Genomic DNA, 17,277 nt, shown 5'->3' on the forward strand with positions numbered 1-17,277 from the left:
AACCACCGATGTGAGACTTTTGTCATTCTTTAACACCCCACCTCACGCCCAGTGCTTAGCATCTGGTGAATGGGCAATTTTGATTTTGGGGACCCCAACATCGGGTGAGACGGGCCCTGCTCTGATACCATGAAGGAATATTGATTGTATTGAAGTGTTAACCTAATAAGGGAATACATGGGAGATATATATAGGAGATATAGGAAGGAGTACTAATGCTAATAGGACTAAGATTAAGGAGTACTAATTCTAATAGGACTAGGATTAGTACACAGTAAATACTAATATTATTTAATACTATTTATTTAATACTATCTGTTATTAAATAATAATTTATTATATTATTTTAGACCAAGAAAATTTATATCATTTAAGAAATTAATAACTCCAAAAAAGAAAAATTTACAAATCTCATTAGAGATATATATCGCACTAGATAAACACTTAATAAATATTTTTCTTTTGAAAAAAAAATTAACTATGAAATTTCAAACTAATGCGGTAACAATTTGTCAAATTTCTAAGTTATGAGTAGATTTTGATTTAGATTTTTGTGATATATGATTCAACATATTTAGTACGTAATTGATTAAATGGTTACTTAATTGAGAAAATATATTACATTTGATTGCTTTTAGTACCGTAGTGCCTACAAATATGAAGTAAGAATTAATACAAGTTTAATATAGTTCATACGTAATTAAATGGTGAAACAAATAATAGTTCAGAAAATCTACAACTATTTATAAATGGATTAAAAAAGCATATTTCAAATAATTTAAAATTGAATATGCTAAATTAGAAATCACAAAATTTTTATCAGTAGTTAATGAACCACAAAAACTATTAACCCATTTCTAGTAGTGATTAAACTTGTGATATAGTACTTCAAAGTATATTCTTCCTTATTTTATATAAAATAATATAACATCTTATATAATCATATGATTCATAACTTGAGATGTTCAAAAGTAAATATACAATTACTCTTCTTATAATTTTGTCCAAATCTACAAGGAAACAAAAATCAAGAAAAGAATAAAATCATGATGTAATAAAGGATAATGAATTTATATAAAAAAAATTTAATTTTCAATTCGATACATCTATTTTAATTTATTCTATTCAAGAAAAAACGCTTCCTACTAAGAATTTTCTTTTATATTCAAAACTCAAATTAAAAATTTCTGGTTAAATTAAACAATTACGTTATCGGCATCACATCCTTTTATGGTATATTTTGATTACGTACGAAATAATTGTTTGGCAGGAATGTTGTCATTTCTTTTCTTGTTAAACTTGTTCAAGTTTTAGCAAAATAAAATTACCAATTTAGTCAATATTTAATTCCATTTGGTTTAAACTTAAAATAGAAGTAGTATTTAACTTTTATTGACCATTATTTAGAATTAATTATATAATGTAATAACTTGTTCTAGGGCCTATTTTATCCTCCTCAATCAATTACCTGTTGTAATACTCCAACTATTTGGCAGCAAGAATAAATAATAATATTATTAATAATACTAATAATTAAGAAAAATGAAAAAAAATTTCTCACAAATAATATTTTATACGCAAAGAGCAGCTTGAGTTTTTTTTTTTTTTTTTTAAAAAAAAGAAGGTAACTTGACAATAATAGTTATTAATAAGTAGAAGTGACACGAAAGAGAAAATCTTAATTTTGGTAAAGTATAAGTATTACTCCATCCCAAAGAAAACATTGTTTAACTTACAAAAGTATAAAAAATACTAGAATTATTATACACTTTTTATAATCATTGTATTCGAGACAATCTACGTAAATTTCAACTAATTTCACGTAGTATTTATTATTTTCTAAAAATATAAATATTTAATATTTATATTCACTAAAATTTAAACCGATTAAAAAACACTTGTATTTTGTCTATATCTACTCTAAAATTTTGAACTACACAAAAATATAATTATTTAGCATATATTTTTTTTAAAAAAAAGAAACAGGCTAATTCAATATATTGGAAAATTATGTTTGACTACTTAAAAAGATTTTCCCAAAAAAGAAGTTTCATCATACGAAGAAAATGACTTTAATTATTTATAGACAATAAGATTTTTCTTAGCAAATATATTTAAAACTCTTATTCCAAAATCCAAATCATTTACTCCAATTAATATTCAAATTTCATTATTATTTAATGAATATGCAAAAAATGTTATCTTATAACTAGATTTGAACGCCAGTTCATTTGACGATCCTTCATATTTAAATTGGAACATTCAAACCTTTTTAAGATTAAATATTATTATTATTATTATTATTATGTAATCTCTATGCAAAATACGTTATCTAATTGTAATTGAATTCAAAGACCAGTTCACTTGGCAATCTTTTATAGGTGAATTGAAGTATTCAAATTTCTTAATGTTTTAGTATGTAAATTTATATCAATTCTTAATAAATATTGTTTATTCATTCACCAATAAAAACAAGAAAAATATTTTCTTACTTATAAAAAACATACAAATAAATCTAAAAAATAAGATTTGAAGATGACACGTCAAAAATGGGAGAAGAGGATAAGATTGGTAAACGAAAACACATGTAGAAACGTGTTAACATGGCCCATATACACTTTTTTCCGTCTTGATATAAATTAAACACCAAATAAAGATGCTCATGTTTTTGGGACCCACTAAAAACATTAAGTGGGACCCAAATAGATGAAAAGCAAAACAAAAAATCATATGGTTATATAAATCGCAAAATAAATTGAGATATATCAAAGTTAAATTTACGTATAATTTACTTAAAAGTATAATTAATTTCAAAAATAAATTAATTTTTAGATTTAGTATTATTTTATTTATCTAAAGACGTATAATAAATTAGTCCAATAATTATAATCTCAAGGTCACATTATAAAATAATAACTATAATCGATTATTTAGTAGTGATATAATTCAAAAATTATAAATAAAAACGATAATTTTATTAATTTTTTCTTCAACTCCTTTTTAATATAATTATATTATGCTTGGTTGGATGTATTAATTTGTACTTTCAAACAAACATAATATTGATTTAATTTCTACCTTAATATCCTTATTGATATTATCTCATTCCACCTTATACTTCCTTAGTAAATTTTTTAAAAGAAATTCGATTAATAATTGACTTATTCAAAGTTTAAGATAGATATTCAAATACTTTTTGTTATATATATCATTTTTGATGAAGTTTTATATTTTTTAGGACATATATTACGCTATTTACAAAATTTTATTTATAATTCTATAAGGAATAATATAATGAAAAATATTAGCTCAGATTATATTTTTAAATATTTATCTTAATAGGCGTATATTTTCTATATTTCCATTATTATGATCTTCAAAACTATAATCCCGAGATATCTTTATCCGCGAGACAAACAACCCCCGTATATTTATTATTGGAAGATGAAAACCGAATATACTTTACTCTAAGCTGCAAATATCCGTTTATGATTGATAAAATTCCACCGATATTATAGCATGGAAATGTCCTAAGCATAGTAAAATTCCACATCATTAATTCTTTCCTTTATTTTTCTAACATTCTTATCCTTTTCAAATCCATTTCATAGTTGAACTCTTCTTCTTAATAAGTATTGATTATCATCAGAAATATTTTGATCTTTCATATTTACTGTATACCAAGAGGCAAGAAAATCATTTGGGAAAGTTAAAAAATGAATCTTTTTCAAGAATTCTTTGTTACTGCTATGTTAGCACTTGTATTTTCTTGTATAATTGTTAAATTTGTTTCTGCTGCAGTGTCAAAAGATGAAAGGGTTGATACAGAGAAAATTGTTGTGGAGGAAGTCAAGATATCAAAAGGGTTGGTTGTAAGGAGTAGGAAAAGTAAGAAAAGAGTCAAATTTGTTGAAGGAGTTGTTGGAAATGTTGATCGTGTAGAAAGAGAAATACCTAATAAAGATGGGGTTGAAGGGTTAGTTGAGAAAAAAATTGAGGGTGTTTTGAGGAAAGGTGAAGACTTTGAGGGGGAGAAGGGTTTTGAGAATCTTGATTTGGTTGAGCATTGTGGTGGTGAAAGGGAGGTGGAAATTGAGGGTGTTTTGAAGAAAGGTGATGACTTTAAGGGAGAGAAGGTTTGTGAGAGTCTTGAGTTGATTGAGCAATGTGGTGGTGAAAGAGAGGTGAGTGATGATCCAGAAGTTTGTGGAAAAAATGGGTTGGTGGAGGAAAAGGATGAAGTCAAGAAAATTGAGGGTGTTTTAGAGAAAGATGATGACTTTACGGTCGAAAAGGTTTGTGAAAATCTTGATTTGAATAAGCACTGTGGTGGTGAAAGTGATGATCATGATGATGCAGATGTGTGTAGCAAAATTGAGTTGATGGTGGAAAAGGATGAGGTTAAGAAGATTGATGAGTTGCTTGTTGTGAAGGAGAAAGATACCGCGAATGCTGTGGTTGTTGATGAAGTCAAAGTAGGTGAAAATGAGGTGGTTGAGGTAGGAGGTGGGTTGAGTAAAGGGGATGATGAGAAGACGGATAAGATGGCGATGGATGAAGATATTGATGATGATTGGGAGGGAATTGAGAGAAGTGAATTGGAGGAGGAATTTGCTAAAGCTGTTAACTTTGTGGATGGGGGAAATGGAAAGAATAGTGGTATGGAGAATTTGGGGAGTGAATTGATGATGCAATTGTATGGACTCCAGAAAATTGCAACAGAAGGACCTTGTTACGAACCTCAACCAATGGCATTGAAAGTCTATGCCCGTGCTAAATGGTATAACCTCATACTCCAAAAAATATGAGCTTTAGCATATTGTTTTGTACTCTATTTCAATTGCATTAATTTTTTCAAATGTTCTTTGATTTGTTTGAACCAAAAAAAGTAATTTCTGTAGCGAATGCTTGCATTTATCTAGTTAGTTGGATATTTGTGATTATTGGATTAGTAGAACCTTTTGTAGGAGAGGACACGATCAAGATATACTAAAGAAAATTAGAAGGAACACTGCTGAAAATGGGGAAGATAAATCACCATCTCACATATAGTTTGATCGACTTTGAGTTTAATCATTCACGATTGAATTCCTTGACGTTGTTGAATGATCTGACCTAAAAAAGCTTTCCCCTAACATTTATTCTTTACTTTTTTTCATCAAATCTACTGTATCCTGGTTTTACCAGAAAATAGTTTGACCAGAAACTAGAATAGATATCTATAGCCTGAATTTCGTAGTGAAATTGAGAGGACGGAGGCAGGAAACTGAACATGATATATAGTACATTTATATCATAAGAAACTTGTGTTAGAATTTAGAAAAAGATACCTAGCATAAATTCAATAAGCAGTAAAGGACAGACCTTCAAACTACTTTCGGGTGTAGTTTGATTGCTAGTTATACAACAGGAATGAAAGCTGCTTTCTGTAAGTGATGGAGGACAATAATTCCATTGTGCAAGGAATGCATGGCAGAAAATGGGAAGCATGAATCAGGAGGTGGCTATGGAGCAGTATATTAAGCTTTTGTCAGACCATGTTCCCCATTGGACACATCATAGTAAGGTTGTAAATATTTTCCTAAAACTTTTTTTTGGATAAATTACTTAAAGATTTTCTTGAAACGTTACTCCAAGTGGTTGGTTTACCGTTGCAGAATGATTGCGAAGTAGGGTCTTCAGAAACTAAAATGCCTGGAGATCCAGATCCGATTCCTGATTCTTCTAATGATACAGGCAAAGATGAAAGGTACTTCTATTTCACTTTCGTCATTATGTCCTCTGAAAGTTCCCACTGTATCGTTTCATTCGACTCTTGATTATTTTTGCTTATCTGCCTTTCTCACTAGCTTTTGCATGTATCTACAGGACACTGGAAACGAACCGTGCTGCAGAAGGAGATAAAGGTGAAAAGGTGATTCATACAATTTTCGAACTTTTGATTCTGTAGTGATGTTCACTTGTTTGGAGAATCCAAAGGATTTATGTTCCATGTTGAAACTTGGCCCTAAAACTTGCTGTTGGTTGAATTTCAACTTCAAAGCTAGTGAAAATATTCAACGTCGCATTGAACTTTTTATTAATCCTCTTGTTGCCAAAAAAAATAAAAAAAATCACTCCACATGATTGAAATTTTCTTGGGTAATTGCAAGTTAAACGGTGCAACTGTTTACTATCTAGGATAAGAACATAATGATCTAGTTAATATAAACATTTGCTGTTAATGCTGGATTCTGTGAGGTTTTGTCCCTTAGGTGATTATTTTTTTTTCAAATGTGTAGCGGACATTTATTTTTCGGTCTTCACTCGGACATCCTTTTAGGGGAATCCTTGTCTAAATTTTTGAGATTTGTCCTTTTGTCTATGAGGAACTTTTATAAGACATACTTTGTATAATATCTGTGCTTTAATTGCATTTCAAAGAATATCATTCAAGAACATACTCGCTACTGGACACACTGTATGTTAAACTCATGAAGATCAGTCACATCAGTGTAGTTGGCTTCTTGTAACAGAACTACTAATCTTACAATTTGTATCACGCTGCCTAGTTATATGCAGTAATTAAGCCAGTTTACAGTAGACTGGTGCTACATCTTATGATCTCTGTTTCCTTTCCTCGAGTAGTTATTTACATTTGACTGTTTACCATTTTCATCCATAGCCTGATAACTGAAGCTTTCTGGAATCTATGACAGCTTAAAGAGTTGCTCTATTTTTCATTCTAATTCAGGCCTGATAAGTGGAGTTGTTTGAACATTACATAATTTTATAATTGGCTCCTTTTACTCTATAGTGGTTTTATCTTTTGAATTCTTTTTAAATATAGGAACCAAGGATGTAAACTATTTATCTGTACTATGACATTACAAATCCATCCATTTATATCTGTTGTATTGATAATAACAGACTCATACAAGCACCAGAGAGAAAACATAAGATCCTGCTTTTGCTTCTGTATAAGGTTCAGGAAGTAGGATGCTTGAGTTTATGATCTCAAAATCTCTTTCGTTTACTCTGGAAGAATGCTTCTGCAACACTCATCTTTTATACCACTTTATCAATTTTATATGCAGGTTTTTGATAATGATAATAGTAGTGTTAGTTATTCAATGTCAAATTAATCCCAACTTTAGAGTTAGTAATGGCGCTGGGCCCTTAATATTTTTGGTGTTCAAGAACCATTTCTCCATTGAAATCAGTGTAAAGGAGAATTGGTTCTTGATTCTAGAAAGCCAATTACTGTCCACTATGATCCTAAAGACAAGCTTATTAAAAAAACTATGTAGGTGTTAAGGACGAGAACTTATTTTGGTAATTTTGGTCCAGCAAGAATTCAGTTTTCTGTATGAAACAGACATATATGCTTTGCAAGATAATGGCCATATAAAGACTAGGGACCAAACATGAGCCAAAGTAGAAGATATAGGAACCCAGATTGTTCAAGTTTAATATGAAGGCGATGAACATGAGGGTGTGGTTAATAGAAGTGATAGATGTGTTGGCTAATGATTGGACAACATTAAGATGCGAACATTCTCAAAGTTTAAGGGTGACTCTGAAATTTGATTGAGAAGTGTCTTGGGCCTCTGATGCACTTTTAACTTTACTCCAATGACCTGTTCTTTTCACAACTTCGAATTGAATGTTACCTTATACATGAGCTAATTTCTACTTGGCTTTTATGATTGTTCATTTAGTAGGTATCTGAATGCTTTGTAATTTTCCCTCTTAGAGGTCAGATATGGAATATGTTTATAGTTCTTTAGTAATTCTTAGATTGATGTTATGTTTGAAGAAATTGATAGATAATTGTAGCAGAGATAAAACTTTGGTTTATAGCGATTTTCATATGTTTCTTTCAGGAATAGGTATGAGAACTCACCAGCAGGATAATGCAGGTTCTGCTTCAAGAATTTCAGGTCCTTGCAGCTCATAACACAACTTGGTTCTCCCTATTGTTCCCTTATCAGATTATTATGCATCTACTCTGCATATGTATATAGTTATTTCCGCTAAATAAAAACAACACTATAATTAGATAAACAATGATCTCCTTGTTTCAGTGACTTTTTATTATATGAAGTGAATGATAATCTCATTGGTTATTATTATTATTATATCCTTTATGGTTCTGGACCTACTTTGTTGCTTACAATTGTGAAAGGTAAACTAACTTTAGTAGTAAAGATTGTCCTTATTTTACATGAGATACCAGTACTGTTCCTTCTTAGTTCCTCCTCCCTGCAGACATTTATGGAAAATTAAACTGCACACTCTCACCGGCATAACCTGGATATCCACCACCATTTCCTCCACCAACTCCACCACCATTACCAAATCCTCCACCAAAGCCACCGCCACTACCACTACCTCCACCATATTGACCACCCTGGCCACTGCCAGATCCTCCACCAAAGCCACCTCCACCATATTGACCACCCTGGCCACTACCAGATCCTCCACCAAAGCCACCACCACTACCTCCACCATATTGACCGCCCTGGCCACTGCCAGATCCTCCACCCATCCCATAGTTACCATTTCCACCACCCAAACCATAGCCTAAACCACCACCTCCTCCTCCTCCACCTCCAAACTCTTTTCCATAACCATTGGTTAGTGGTACATTGGCAGCCTTAGCCTGATAAGTTAAAAACTTCCCTTCTCGGATTGCTTCAACTGTTACACATCCATAAAGCCCAAAACACAACAAAACCAGGAAACTTAGACTCCATACAAAGACTTTGTGCTCTCCCATATCACTTCTCTTATGTTGCTCAACAATTTGATTATGACTAAGAGGACTAGATATCAAGAAAACCCTATTAGAAAGAACTAACAAAACATAGAAAAAAATGTGCAATAGTTGTTGGGATAGAAAAGAAAGTAGATGCTGTTGGCTTTTCTTGGTGTCTGTTCTCTTCACTAAGATATAAATATGCAGAAAAGTATGATAAATGTGTGCCTGTTGAGTATGATGAAAGGTATAGGTAGTCAGGCCAATATGCATGATTCATGATAATTGAAAATTGCATGATGCAGATCAAGACTGCAAATTTTATGTGGCCAAAAAGTGGGGGAAACATGAATCTCTGTCAGTAACAAATGTAGCCTTCTACAGTTTTTAGTTCAAGTAGATATTCATATTAACATCATATCAAATATTACAAAGGATATGGGAACAGACACAACAGCACAACAGACTCGTCAACTTGAAATCTTGAATCCGCCTCTTTATGATCAATTGGGGCTTCAAACAAGTTGGCTCAATAAGTTAGCCAATAAATCCTTATTGTCATATCTACTATAGCTATTGAATACTTCACTGTTCTTCTGAGGTTCTTACTCTATATCAGTTGCTTCACCTTAGTAGACATGGAAGTGTTTCCTTTAGAATTCGAAAAAATTAAAGTTAAAACGAACTGGTAACTTTAACTTGTCAACTGCTATAAAGTGTGTGGTTGCTGGTTTCACCAAGAGGTCCAAGACTAAGGTGGGCTTGTTTGGTGGATAAACCTACCTAGTGGAATCCCATAAGTGGGATATGGAGTGGATGAGGTGTACTTAGACCTTACAACGACAACATATAATGTAATTCCACAAGTGAAATTTGAAGATTAGGAAAAAATAGAATACTCACAAGCTTCACTCCTACCTCGAGTAGGTAGAGAGTCTCTTTTAGTTTTTGAAAGACCCGCGGCTCAAGCGAAAGATGGTTAGCTGATGAGTCATGAGGACTAATCAAACCTCTGTCAAGGTTTTGTTTGGCAGCTGTCACTGTTAAGATTGAAATTAAAAGTGATTATTATAACATGAAAATGATATATGTAGGGCCAATAATAATCCAAAGAATTGAGACTGTACTTAGCAGTTCACCAATTGTTATCAATCTCATTAATGCTGTCATTTAGTATTTGATTATTTATGGAGTATAAAAGCAAGCTAATTATTAAATAGTTGGCCATCTTTAAAATTTCGAAATAAAAAAAAAACATATTTACTGAATCTTACCTTTAAATTTCTACAGAAAAGCATGATCTTAGATACAAGAATTAAAGTGTTCATGAGACTTTTTATTTTACCTCCGATAAATCTATCTATTTTATTAGATTATTAACCCTAGATACTTGAAACTTTCTTTCTCGAAGATGACCTATGTATTAATCCTACATCCATACTATCACATAACTTACTTCACTAAACTTCACACTCTAAATATTTTGTATTGGTCATGCTCAATCCGAACCCTTTAAACTTTACGACTTTTCTTAGACTTACTCAACCTTTGTCTTGTATAAATACTTCGGAGTAATTTAAAATAACTAACATTTTGAGTTAATAAATTTTAAACCTTCGTCTTTCATCGTTATAGCCCCAAACACTAACCTAAGAGTTTAGTGCACCAAACTTTACGTCTTTCATGTGATTTTACTTTTGTAACAAAAATTATACAAAATCCCCGTTAGTTGTTTGGTCAATCACCAATCAATCATCTTAGCTAATTAAATTAATGGTCCATTAATCATCTTCATAAAAACACCGTAATAAAAAGAAATATATTATTTTTCTGTAACACCACAATTATTAGTGGTAGACTTGTAGGCCCTATTCCAGCTAATTTCCATAAAATACAGACTATAAATAAGTGGTTTTCTTGTCAAATCACTTCTAATTATACTTAAATAATATTCTGTCGATTTTAATTCATTTCACATGATACAAAATATTTTTTTATGAAAAAAGAAAAATTAATCTTATAATTTTAAATAAATCTTAGCATTTATGTAATTATAAATATTTATTAAAAATAATTTTTTTCTAAAATTACTTAAAATATGTAATTATTAAAATGTAATAACTGATAATGGATTAAAAAAAATCACCAAAATATCACTTTCACTAAGAATTCATGGAATTTAGAGTCAATTTTGTGCGCCAAATTAATACTATGGTGATCGAAGCATATTCCATGAACCAATAATTGTAGAACTAAAAAATCTTGTTACTTTTTTCAGCACCTAAGTTATTTCGATTATTAGTGGTTTTTCCTTTAAAGCCAAGTGAATTAATTAAGAATTTTATCCAAAAATTAAATAGATACTGAATTTGCTCTAAAAGTAGGTCAAATTTTGTTTGTTTCTTCTTCTTCTAATGGTAAGTACTTTTGTTGGGTAATAAGGTATTATCTGATAGTTGTTTCGACTAAATAACCTACAAATTATTAAGTATATAATAAGTCGATACTACTTGAAAATAATAAAAGGGGAGAAGTAAATGAAAGGATTTCATAAAAATTCTCGCAGAATCGAGTATGAAGTCTTCATTTGGTAAATGCCAGATTATGAATTAGTAGTCGAGTGAATGCACAAACAGTCATTTTAAGGATGCCTATATAAGGAATAACCAAATTTCGTATAAAACTAAATAAAGTAAAATTTAGTCATCCTAAAATCAACTTCAGACAAAATTATGAGTCCGGAATTTGGTTATGCCAAAATTTGACACTCGTAACTCTATACTTCAAGTAAGAATAAGCTATAACAACAAATCTCAAATTTGTCAAATTTAATTAAATCTTAAAAAGATTTGCTTTTTTTTTAACAAGGTAAACAAATTTAATGGTGTATGGAATGATAGTGATTTGAAGGGTAAAAAGCAAATAATATCTTTAGGCATAAATGCTGCTGGATACTGATGATAATAATAATAATAATTATAGGCAATTATGTTGTTTAGCATTAGAAGTTTAAAAGGCAATTAGTCATGGCTTTATAGTACTAAAACAATTACTTTGTCTATATAGCCACTAGACAAAAATCTCAACTTGGACCATCCAATCTGATATTTTAATATGAAAACACAAACAGAAGAGGCCAATATTTATGTCTTCTTCCTTTAAAATTAATATGGGTTAATAAGCATTATCACATATTATATCTATCTTCCCCTTTCTCTTTTGAGGTGATATATGATCTTCTACTTTGTGGGCGCCAATACCAAAATTTCTTCTCTTCTTTCTTTTATATAAAAAAAAATCGCAATTAAAATAAGGAGAATGCGATAGGAGAGCAAAGAGGTTGAGGATTAAAATAGATAGTTACTAGTTAGTCTAGCGTTTTCTCTTATGTAAAATAAAATTTTAGTTTGAAGCACTTATTTGTTTCTTTACTAGTAGTTGTATTATTGTGCTAAGGATATTGGTCCGAGATCAAAAAGAGTTTTGGATCAACTTGAAGTGACCAAAATTAATTAAAAGAACAAACAAGTAAGATAGTCAAAATGGTTATTGATGGCTTTGCCAATATATTAAAACGGCTATATTCTTTCTTTCATTTTACAACTATATACTTTCTTGGAATAAGAAATCTTAAAGATGACTTGACTATTTTTATTGATTTATTTTAGTTTTTCAGGCAATCGAGCATTTACTACTCCACCCACAACACTTGCTATCTCTCCTCTAAAACCTTTGCACATTTTCTAATAGTGCGAATGCACTTGATTCTATTAATAGTGTTGTTTCATGTACTTTGGTTATATTTACTATTTTTGTTGTCAGTACTTTTTTTTGTTCAACGTTTTCATCATAGCGTTTCAATTTGCATATCTTTCAAATTGTTGCAAAAAGAGATATTTTCTTGAATCGAAAGTCTATTAAAAATGACTGACTACCCAACAAAATAATGATAAAGTCTATATACATCCCATCTTCCGTAAATCACACATGTTAAACTATTCTAGATAGTTGTTGAGAAAAGCAACTGTTTTTTTTTTTTTTGCTTTGTTTCTTTTGCTTTTTCAGTCATTCTCATTCGATCAGGAAAATACTTTTTTGCTAATTTTTCAGTGGGAAATAAAAGCTTTTATTTCATCCAATCATAGATTCAAATAATGCAATGTATCCATTAAATTCAACTATAGTAAGAATTTCATACTTTCCGTTCCTATGTTCAAACAAATTATAAAAGATTCATTCGTATGGAAAGTGATGTGTAAAGATCATAGTTATGCGGCGTATTACTAGACCTTTTTTTGGATTATCTCCAATCTCCTTTATTCTGCAAATAACCCACTCACAAATAATTATATTCCCAGAACCAACAAAAATTACTTTGGTCCCTAGACGTTCACCATAAAATTAATCAAAGACTTAAATACAAATACCAAACGTCAAATACCTGATTATCAATTTACAAGCATCATACTTTCTCGTGTTTATGTATATCTAATCTTCTCTCAATCAAACTTGTGTTCACGAGTCATGCTAATCTTCTTTACATCGTTATAATTTCATCAAATGTTTCCTGAAAGCGCGATTCTCCTCATAAATTTTGGGGGACATGTTAAATAGTATCACACTTCACGAATTGAGAAATTCACTTAAAATTTCCATACCAAATAAACTGTTAAACAGAAAAGGCAACCCCCTTAATTTCTGCATTGCTAGAAACATCGTCACGCAGCTTTAAAAAATGTAGTACACAGGATTCTTATCCTAATTATCCCAAGTGCACATGACTTCCCATCATACAAGAAACAGTATAGATATGTCAATACCTTAGTACAAGTACTGTTTTTTTCTCCAAGTCAGTTTGTGCACAACTCGACTAAGATATCAAAGATAGGAAGAAATCATGTAGTATACAAGTACTTTAAAACTACACCTTTCAATTCTGAGACTTTCAGGCACTTGGTTTTCCCCCTGTTCTACATAACCTTTAATACGCAACAGAGGCAAGGCCAATATTCTGTATTCTAGTACAAAGGTAAAATAGCTACTACACACACGAGTGGATAGACAGGCGTACAGTCTTAACTTTCACTAGATGACTATGCATCAAACATATAGTACAAAACAATATTTATTATCCCAAATTGATAGAGAAAAGAATCTCCCAAAAGCTGCATCATTGAGATTTAAACAGTTGAATCTTTTTCACAAGATTCAATTATGTCAACCAAGTGGGTCCTAGATAAACATAGAAATCAATTATATATTACTAAAACACTCCTTGGCTACTCTATAAGTAAGCCTTTAATGTGTGCCCCTCAATGAACCATTATCAGCTTCTAGCATTACATATCATAGTCAGTTAGAGCCTATCACTCAAAACTCCAGCCCATCTCCACCACAGGAGAAAAAAAAAGCTTTTCTTTTCAGTAGCGATTTAACTTTCACCTTCGACACTAAGAACTCACATAAAGATGGAAAGACTCAGGCCCATGTTTCTTTTAATACTAATGGTAGTGTTGTTTCATGTGTTTGTTGATGCAAGACAGAACCAGAAGAAGACTTACATAATTCACATGGACAAGTTCAACATGCCTGCTGATTTTGATGATCATACTCAGTGGTATGACTCATCGTTGAAGTCAGTATCCAAGAGCGCCAACATGCTTTACACCTACAACAGTGTCATCCATGGCTACTCAACACAGCTAACAGCTGATGAAGCCAAAGCACTTGCACAGCAACCGGGAATTCTCTCGGTCCACGAGGAAGTGATATACGAGCTTCACACCACTCGATCCCCTACGTTTCTGGGACTTGAAGGACGTGAAAGTAGATCATTCTTTCCTCAGACTGAAGCAAGGAGTGAGGTCATTATTGGTGTGCTGGACACAGGTGTTTGGCCTGAATCAAAAAGTTTTGATGACACTGGACTAGGTCCAGTCCCTGCGAGCTGGAAGGGCAAGTGTCAAACTGGCAAGAACTTCGACGCATCAAGCTGTAATCGGAAACTTATTGGTGCGAGGTTTTTCTCACAAGGTTATGAAGCAGCTTTTGGGGCAATCGATGAGACCATCGAATCCAAGTCACCAAGGGACGATGAAGGCCATGGCACACACACTGCAACTACAGCAGCTGGCTCGGTTGTAACCGGAGCTAGCCTCTTGGGTTATGCAACTGGTACAGCACGTGGGATGGCTTCACACGCAAGAGTGGCTGCGTACAAGGTATGTTGGACCGGAGGATGTTTTAGCAGCGACATACTTGCAGGGATGGACCAGGCTGTCATAGATGGTGTAAATGTGCTCTCACTGTCCCTTGGTGGCACAATTTCTGATTATCATAGGGACATAGTTGCAATTGGAGCATTTTCTGCAGCATCTCAAGGGATCTTTGTCTCATGCTCAGCGGGGAATGGTGGTCCAAGCTCTGGGACCCTATCCAACGTTGCACCATGGATAACTACTGTAGGTGCTGGAACCATGGACCGTGAATTTCCAGCATACATTGGCATTGGAAATGGGAAAAAACTTAATGGAGTATCACTTTACAGTGGAAAGGCATTGCCTAGTTCTGTGATGCCACTGGTGTATGCTGGAAATGTCAGCCAATCATCTAATGGAAATTTATGCACCAGTGGTAGTCTAATTCCAGAAAAAGTTGCTGGAAAAATTGTCGTCTGTGACCGGGGGATGAATGCAAGGGCACAAAAGGGTTTGGTTGTGAAGGATGCTGGTGGAATAGGGATGATTCTGGCAAACACAGACACTTACGGAGATGAGTTGGTTGCTGATGCACACCTCATACCTACAGCTGCAGTTGGTCAAACTGCTGGCAACTTGATCAAGCAGTACATAGCTTCTAACAGCAATCCAACTGCCACAATTGCATTTGGAGGAACCAAGTTGGGTGTTCAACCATCGCCAGTTGTTGCAGCTTTTAGTTCCAGAGGGCCAAACCCAATCACACCAGATATACTCAAACCTGATTTGATAGCACCAGGTGTCAATATTCTTGCTGGCTGGACAGGGAAAGTTGGACCAACTGGCTTGCAAGAAGACACCAGGAATGTAGGCTTCAACATCATCTCTGGAACTTCCATGTCATGTCCCCATGTAAGTGGGCTAGCAGCACTACTCAAAGCTGCCCATCCAGAATGGAGTCCAGCAGCTATAAGGTCAGCACTGATGACTACAAGTTATAGCACATACAAAAACGGAAAAACAATCGAGGATGTTGCAACAGGAATGTCATCTACACCATTTGATTATGGTGCTGGACATGTGAATCCAACAGCAGCTGTCAGTCCTGGTTTAGTGTATGATCTAACAGTTGATGACTATATAAACTTTCTATGTGCCTTGGACTACAGCCCGAGTATGATCAAGGTCATTGCAAAGAGAGACATCTCCTGTGACGAAAATAAGGAGTATAGAGTTGCTGATCTTAATTACCCATCTTTTTCCATTCCAATGGAAACGGCCTGGGGTGAACATGCAGATAGTAGTACCCCCACCGTGACCAGATACACAAGGACTCTAACAAATGTGGGAAACCCAGCTACATACAAGGCCTCAGTCTCTTCTGAAACACAGGAAGTGAAGATTCTGGTTGAGCCACAAACACTTACTTTCAGCCGAAAGAACGAAAAGAAAACCTACACTGTGACATTCACTGCGACTTCCAAGCCATCAGGCACAACCAGCTTCGCTCGACTGGAGTGGTCAGATGGACAACACGTTGTTGCAAGCCCAATTGCTTTCAGCTGGACATGATTCTGCTAGTTCTAAGTCATTCACCACAAATGTACAAGTGCTAATAGTCCTTTTTAAATAATTACTAGTGTGCAGCAGTTACTCCTCTAATATTTCACCAACTGAACAAGTATCCTGACCTATAATTAAGAAGCCTAGGCAATTCTAGGCAATGTTGGTTGATTTGCCCAGCAAAAGGCTGGTGCTGTATTTGCCAGATATAATTATGTACCGAACCACACAATACAGGTGGATATTATTTGGCTTTATTTCTTGTCTCAGTCATTGACCATCTTTTTTTTAATGGTGGTTTCCGGGTCAGCTTGATTATGTCTCAACTTGCAATAGAATATCCCTTGAACTGATGAAACATGGATGGGATTACACTGGGTGTGTTGTTGATGTGCGACAAACATAATCAAGATGGTAAAATAAGTTCTTTTAATCAGTAAGAGGGTAAACTAGGTTTTGTCTTCCAATGACTATCAAAGGCGAATAAATTATCTTGTATAAAGCTAAATAGAAATAAGGATAACATCATTCCATAATTAACAGCAAATGAGATTTAATATATTCTAGTTTATACCTAAGAGGCTAAGACATAAGGAGGTTTAAGCATGAAGTAACAATGAAAGTTGAAATATTCAGCATGGCTTTGAGAGTAGATATAAACCTAGATGCAGTTACTCTAGGTTTCCAGAGAATGAATTTTCACAACAATCATGCTTAGTGTTCCTCCCTGATTTTCTCAAAATCAGCTTTCAAGTTGTTGCTGCTATTAGGCATTCA

At 33.1% G+C, this 17,277-nt stretch overlaps 3 protein-coding genes across 4 annotated transcripts; 2 read left to right on the forward strand and 1 right to left on the reverse strand.

The window, feature by feature from the left end:
* The first annotated feature begins 3,459 nt into the window (after positions 1–3,459).
* LOC107018074 (acyl-CoA-binding domain-containing protein 3) lies at positions 3,460–8,120 on the forward strand. 2 transcript variants are annotated; one of them, XM_015218439.2, is made up of 5 exons: positions 3,460–4,780; positions 5,464–5,566; positions 5,658–5,749; positions 5,869–5,906; positions 7,866–8,114. In XM_015218439.2, exons 1-5 carry the CDS (start codon positions 3,717–3,719, stop codon positions 7,937–7,939), a joined length of 1,371 nt encoding a protein of 456 aa, XP_015073925.1. In that variant the 5' UTR covers positions 3,460–3,716; the 3' UTR covers positions 7,940–8,114. The 2 variants fall into 2 exon arrangements, with proteins under 2 accessions (XP_015073925.1, XP_015073926.1); XM_015218440.2 differs by having other exon boundaries at positions 3,463–4,780; positions 5,869–5,914; positions 7,866–8,120.
* Positions 8,121–8,254: 134 nt separating this feature from the next.
* LOC107018075 (glycine-rich protein DOT1-like) lies at positions 8,255–8,761 on the reverse strand. Its single transcript, XM_027916625.1, has one exon. The coding sequence runs from the start codon at positions 8,759–8,761 to the stop codon at positions 8,255–8,257; it is 507 nt and encodes a 168-aa protein (XP_027772426.1).
* Positions 8,762–13,813: 5,052 nt separating this feature from the next.
* Positions 13,814–16,769, forward strand: LOC107018316 (subtilisin-like protease SBT1.7). The gene has a single exon (XM_015218774.2). It carries the CDS (start codon positions 14,209–14,211, stop codon positions 16,507–16,509), a length of 2,301 nt encoding a protein of 766 aa, XP_015074260.1. The 5' UTR covers positions 13,814–14,208; the 3' UTR covers positions 16,510–16,769.
* The last annotated feature ends 508 nt before the right edge of the window (positions 16,770–17,277 follow it).

This window comes from Solanum pennellii, chromosome 4 (assembly GCF_001406875.1).
Source record: "Solanum pennellii chromosome 4, SPENNV200".
Lineage (NCBI taxonomy): Eukaryota > Viridiplantae > Streptophyta > Magnoliopsida > Solanales > Solanaceae > Solanum > Solanum pennellii.

Coding starts and splice junctions, on each gene's coding strand:
- LOC107018316 (XM_015218774.2), top strand. CDS start 14,209: ATGGAAAGACTCAGGCCCATGTTTCTTTTAATACTAATGGTAGTGTTG.
- LOC107018074 (XM_015218439.2), top strand. CDS start 3,717: ATGAATCTTTTTCAAGAATTCTTTGTTACTGCTATGTTAGCACTTGTA. Junction 5,750..5,868: donor GATACAGGCAAAGATGAAAG/GTACTTCTATTT, acceptor ATGTATCTACAG/GACACTGGAAACGAACCGTG. Junction 5,907..7,865: donor TGCTGCAGAAGGAGATAAAG/GTGAAAAGGTGA, acceptor TGTTTCTTTCAG/GAATAGGTATGAGAACTCAC.
- LOC107018075 (XM_027916625.1), bottom strand. CDS start 8,761: ATGGGAGAGCACAAAGTCTTTGTATGGAGTCTAAGTTTCCTGGTTTTG.